The sequence below is a fragment of the Crocuta crocuta genome, unplaced genomic scaffold (assembly GCF_008692635.1).
Source record: "Crocuta crocuta isolate KB4526 unplaced genomic scaffold, BGI_CrCroc_1.0 scaffold31, whole genome shotgun sequence".
NCBI lineage: Eukaryota > Metazoa > Chordata > Mammalia > Carnivora > Hyaenidae > Crocuta > Crocuta crocuta.
Window position 1 is genome coordinate 13,099,970 of NW_027528362.1, and position 6,079 is coordinate 13,106,048.

General features: G+C 53.6%; 1 protein-coding gene across 1 annotated transcript in view; it reads right to left on the reverse strand.

Moving 5' to 3' along the window:
* Positions 1 to 6,079, reverse strand: part of ANKRD10 (ankyrin repeat domain 10) — a 33,676-nt gene that overhangs the window by 26,256 nt on the left and 1,341 nt on the right. The window contains exon 3 of the mRNA XM_077754008.1: positions 3,610 to 3,762. Coding sequence (XP_077610134.1) covers positions 3,610 to 3,762 — 153 coding nt within the window. The remainder of the gene's footprint in view (positions 1 to 3,609; positions 3,763 to 6,079) is intronic.

The window sequence follows — 6,079 nt, forward strand, 5'->3', positions numbered from 1 at the left end:
GAGCTCCAGGGTGCAAGGTGGTGGCTTGTTTCTTGGAAAGATGTGCTATTAAAGACTGGCATGCAGTGGAGAGAAAAAGTGTGCACGTTACTTAAAAAAAGCTCAAAGGAGGTATAAAGTTCTAAACAAAACAAGCCCCCCCATTTTTTTTTTTATTTCTAGGAGAGAGAGAGAGAGAGAGAGACAGTATGAGCAGGGGAGGGTCAGAGAGAGAGGGAATCACAGAATGAAACAGGCTCTAGGCTCTGAGCTGGCAGTCAGCACAGAGCCCGTCGCGGGGACCAAACCCACGAACCGCGAGATCATGACCTAAGCGAAAGCCGGACGCTTAACCAACTAAGCCACCCAGGTGCCCCAAAACAAGCCCGTTTTTGAAGAAAGAAACACAGAATTCCATGTGGCTACACAAAGAACCATCTAGTGAATGGAGAGGTTTAGTAAAGCAACCCCCCGCCAATCCTCCCAGAAAGGTGGGAAGCGGAGACAGGAGATACGCGGTAAGGACAACTAGAAACGACAGAGGTACGGCCAGGAAGAGTGGAGCGGAGATGTCGGGGGTCATGCCACCTCGGACCCCCTCCCCCCAAAAACCAGAAAAGGGTTTCCCAGCTCTCTCTGGAGCAAGAGACAAAGCGAAGGTTTGCTCTATTACTTCAAGAAGATGGCAGCACAGCGACGGGATGGAGCAACCGTCTGTGTCCCTGTCCCTGCGAGGACAGCCGGGGCGGCGGGGAGGGAGGAGCGGACACCACGGGGAAGGGCAGCTGGAGACGAGGACTGAGAGCCATTTTACGGTTACTCACGGCTCAGGCTCAGGCCAGTCACATTCCAAAAATATCAAACATGGTGTCGTCTATTCCGGAACTACTGCGGGCAAACTGAGTAAGAGAGGGAAGGGGGAGAGGTGCCAAGAGTGTGAAGTCAGACGAGTCACCTTGCATTTTAAAGAAAGAAAAGTCTAGTTCTATCCAGTTACAAGAAACTAAAAGGGGCATCACATTCCACCAAAGTTCTAGAAAGGAATTAAGAGAGACAGCCTGTAAATGGTACAAAATGTGACGCCTGTGGGGAGTCGGCACAGAGCAACCAAGAATTAAATCCCCTGAAAATTAGCTGCACGCCGTCTCTGGGTAAACACTCGACTCTGAGCCTCCAGACAGGACACCTGAGTTCGGTAGCCCCGTGTGCCAAGTTCACAGACAGCAAAGAAAGTCTCAGTGAAACTCAAGGAAAACGAACTTAGAACAGTTAGGAACTAATATGCCACAAGATTAAGTTGGAAGATGGGTCAAAACGGGGACACCTGGGTGGCTCAGTCGGCTGGGTGTCTCACTCTGGCTCAGGCCCTGATCTCCCTTTGTGGGTTCGAGCCCCACATCGGGCTCTGTGTCAGAGCCTGGAGCCTGCTTCATATTCTGTGTCTCCCTCTCTCTGCTCCTCCCCTGCTTATGCTGTCTCTCCCTCTCAAAAATAAACAAACATTAAAAAATTAAAAAAAAAAAACACAAGATGGGTCAAAACTAATAAAACAGGAGTAGGAAGAAATGCAAGGAGAGGGTCAAAACCACTACACGCACAAACAAAACTTAGAGAACCCTGGATCTGGTTTTCTGACAGTCTGTGTGGGAGACGAGAAAGTGCCTACCTCAGGGTGAGTTGACACTTGCCGGGGGCGGCTAACCAAAGGGCTGTGTGACTTCAGAGGTCACCAGGGGCCTGTCCCAGCAGGCCAGCCGCTAAGCCACAGAGCAAGACAGCATCTGAGACTCAGCCCGCAGCCGAACACATGCGCACCACGTGAGACCACAGCTGACCCCTTCCAGGAACACGGGCAGGGCGCTGGTGGCCCCAGGGGACCACCTTGGAGGGCGTGGACTTTGGGGGGAGCGGCAGGGAGTGAGGTCTGGGGCCTCTTGTCCCGGGAGCAGGACCCAGAGGGTGTGCGCACAGGACTATCGAGAGCAGCCCTGACATCCAGGGAAAGGACGCGCTGCCCTAACACGTTACACGAGAGCGGCCTTCTAGATTTAAAAAGAGCTGAAAGGCAGCGCCCGACAATTTGTTTAGATTTTCTTTAGATCTCTGTAAATTAGATGCTACATAACAACTGGATGAAAATTAACCCAATGTTTTATACTAAAATTCCACATCAACGTTCATTATTCATCACTGCCATTCGTGCCTGGTCCTCGTTCTATCCACAAAGAGACTGAGCCACACAAGAGGGAGCTGCCACAGGCCAGAGAGTGGGGGCGACAGCCACCCCCGTGGTTCTACGAGGACGTCAGGGAGGAGAGAAGGCAGCACCGGGAGGGGCAGGTGGAGACAGGCGACGCCTGGTGCCGTAAATGGTGTGGGGCTGACAGCCGTGCCTCTGCAATACGTGGTGAGAGCACAACATGCAGGGTCACCCGCCCACCCATCCCTGCTCTATAGCACCGCTGCAAACGCCTTTCCTCAATCGCAGCCCTGTGGGTGTGCAGCCGAGTTCCTGGGAAGAGAGGGGCTCACAAGCTGTTACGGCTGCTTACCATCAAGAGATGGATGAATTGTGGAGAGAAAATAAAAATGGTTCTGCACACAGTAGGCTCTGGATGGTTAGTAGAAAATGCCTATAAACCCAGGATAAGGAATAAAGTACAAAGGCATAAAGGCGTCCCTACAGAGACCGAGGCATAAGCCCCTTAGATGAGCTGACCCTCAGGGCAGGGTCTCCCCCTGGGGACCACTCTGGTCAGACTAGCCTGAGTCATCTACACCTGCTCACACAAGAGTCCCCAGTAAGCGAAACTCTCTCCTTGAAGGTTTTATTTATTTATAACCTTTTATTTGTGTGAGAGAGAGACAGACCGCGTGAGCAGGGGAGGGTCAGAGAGAGACAGAGACACAGAATCCGAAGCAGGCTCCAGGCTCTGAGCTGTTAGCACAGAGTCCGACACGGGGCTTGAACCCATGAACCGTGAGATCATGACCTGAGCCGAAGTCGGGACGCTTAACTGACTGAGGCGACCCTCCTTGAGGTTTTTTCAAGGAAGTGAAAGGAGTAGTGAGAACACACCATGAATCACAGGCACACTCATGCTTGCACACTTCAACACAGTCCCTGCGCCTGCTGTCCGGGTGGCCACACAGCACCTGCTACTTGGCTGCGATCACCACCCCCCACTCATCCCTGAAGCAGCACTGACTTACGCCAGTCGGCGTGCTCATGAGAACTTAACCACGCACAGGGTTTAACAGCCACTCTTTGGCCAGCACGGGCACATTTCACAAGGATCTGTGCACACGAAGCAAAGGTAGCTGTGAGCAGGGAGCCAGGCAACCTGGGCTCCAGGCCAGACTCGTTCAGTCACCAGCTGTAACCGGGGGCAACTCACCTCAGATCACTGTGGATCTCAGGCCCCGAGCAGATGAAAGCACTCTATAAACAGAAAGCCCTGCTCTGTGAAGAGCCTATTATCCACAAGTAACTCAATAAACAGAAATCCCAGGTAGCCCAAAGGTTAAGATATCAAACTCTAATTAAGGCCTCAATTTAAAACTCAACACCATGTAATTACAACTAGAAAAAGAAAATAAAAACCAAGTTAATCATCGGCACTCCCTTACCGGTTGGTTAATGCTGGCTCCGGCTTGGATCAACCAGATGAGGCAGTGAGGGTGTCCCCCGAAAGCGGCAATGTGGGCTGGGGTCTGTGCGTAGCGCGTTGTGGACACATCCAGGGTGGCCCCAGCTCTCACCAACTGGATCAGGCACTCCAACTTTGAAAATGGCAGGAGGGGGGTGACACATGTGTAAGTATATGACACATATACTATTAAACATCACACGCTCAATTTCAATTCTACGATGCAGATAAGAGGCATTTTTTTGTTACCAAATTTTTTTTTCTGTTTAAGGGAACAACACAAATTAATTCCTTTAAATTTAAAATTTAAAACAATTTTAAAAAAACATTTAACAGAGTTATTTTTCCTTGTCCTGGTAAAAAAAAAAGGTCAGTACGTAGGAGTAAAAGCAAAAAGTTGATGCCACACAAACTTAAACAAAGACCAATCTCTGCAATCTGCACACCTTTACACGACACTTCTGGGGAAAGCTTGGGTGAGAGGCCCATCCTCCAGATGACAGTCTTGGGGACAAGATGTGCAGAGTGAGAGGCAGCATTCAGACCCCCCACTCCACCCCCACCTGGGGGAAAACAGGGCCTGCCGAGGGACTAGGAGACCACACTCCACGGCCAGGAGCCGACAGCATCCTAGCCCATCACGCTCAACAAACATGCAACACACGCCTACTGCGAGGCGGTCGGCCCCAGGAAGCCTGTGGTCCAGACTCACACCGAGCCCCTGCCCACAGTGTGTCCTCAGGCCCCGGCTGGCCCCCTTTCCCCTCTCCAGGCACAGGACAGAGTTCATGGAAGAGCTCTCCTGCCAACGGCTGTATTTTGGGAGACAGACCTCAGAGAAGGTGGCCACACCCGACCTCACCCCACGGCTCTTATCATCATCTTTCAGTGATTTAAGGTCAGGTCGCTGCAATCACCGCGTGTGGGAGATGAGCCCTCATGCTGGGGAGCACCCAGATTTAAAACACGATCTCTCCGTCTTCCAGGAACCTGGGAGTGACGGCCCACAGACACACACTGCTGGTGTGCTTCTGCACGCCGGCTTTACTGACGGACCCAGGGAAGAGCAACAGTGCCAACAGTGGCTGCCAGATGATCAGGTGTCCAATCCAAAAACCAGTGGAAACAAGGATGAAAATCAGCTGGCGTGTCAAAAACTGTGACTCTTATAACATCAATAAGAGCTCCCTAGACATACATCTCTCAGCTACGGGTTCACTTTGGAAAGCTGGGTTTAGAGCTCTGGGAAGATACTGTTCCACACGACAGCTTGGGGATTTTAATTAACGTGTAGTTCTCGGGGGAAAAAAGGTCTCACCGAAGGTCAGGTAACGTGCACAACTGGCACATTTCTAGGATCAGCAGCCTGGAGTCGGGAATGGCTCCTGACGCGCGGATCGCCAACCCGGGGGCGCGGGCCTGAGGGCTGCGGAGGCTCCGCGGCACAGACTGGGGGCCCGGAGCCCTGACCCCGGCCCCCTGACCCCGGCCCCGGCCCCATTCCTGCGCCAGCTGCTTTCTCACGCTGAAGTAAGTAACCGCCTCCAGCTAAGGTTGGGGCCTGACTCTGGATCTTCCACCGAGGTGCAGACTTTCAAACAGTGAATCCAGCGGGGTTTCCTTCTCCCCGCTCACAAAACATCCAAACCACGAAATTTACCATGTTAAGCACGTTCGGGCCCTTGTGATCCCTAGAGGAACCTGAGGCGCCCGGGTTGGTAAATACTCTGAATGAACGTCTCCAAGGCGGTTTTAAACACCGTATGGAATGTACCAGATTCTCATGCAATACTGTGTCAGGGGAACCTTTTCAAAAACCGCTGTCCCTGCCTGTTACGGGGTCGTCTCCCCCCAAAACGCTGAGGGACTAAAGTCTTGGAGGACCAGTGCGCGAGTCACCCATGTGGAAACGTAAAGCAGACGCAGGCGCACCGGGCCGGGGACAGTCTCCGACGCGGACCCCCAGGGCTGCGGGCGAAGGGCCCCCCGCGGGCGCGCCTTTCCGGCCCGGGGCTGGGGTCCTAACCCCCCTCATTTCCCCCAAAACCACTCTGACGCTCGCGTTTAGTGAATCACAAGCGCTGCCCCGGGAGACACACCTGGACTGCGAACGGAGCAGCAGGGGCGGCAGCCTCGTCAGCTGGTGATAAAAACACGTCCCTGGAGGGAAATAACTCACTTCACGTCACTGCACGCATCTCCCCGAAACCCCGTCTCCGCTCCGGCCCCGCCTCCTCGTTTCCCAGGGAGAGCGTTTCACTCGTCCCCGAGTTCTGGTACCTGAGTGTCTACCACTCACGCGCTGAGGCGCAGCGCGGGCCTCGGTCGCCGACTCTCCCCGAACAAGTAATTACGAAGCGACGCAAAAGGGGGCGCAGAGGACGCCCCCGGGAGGGCTCCCGGCAGCCCGGGTGCAGCCCCACGCCAGCCCCGGGTCCCGGCAGCTCCTG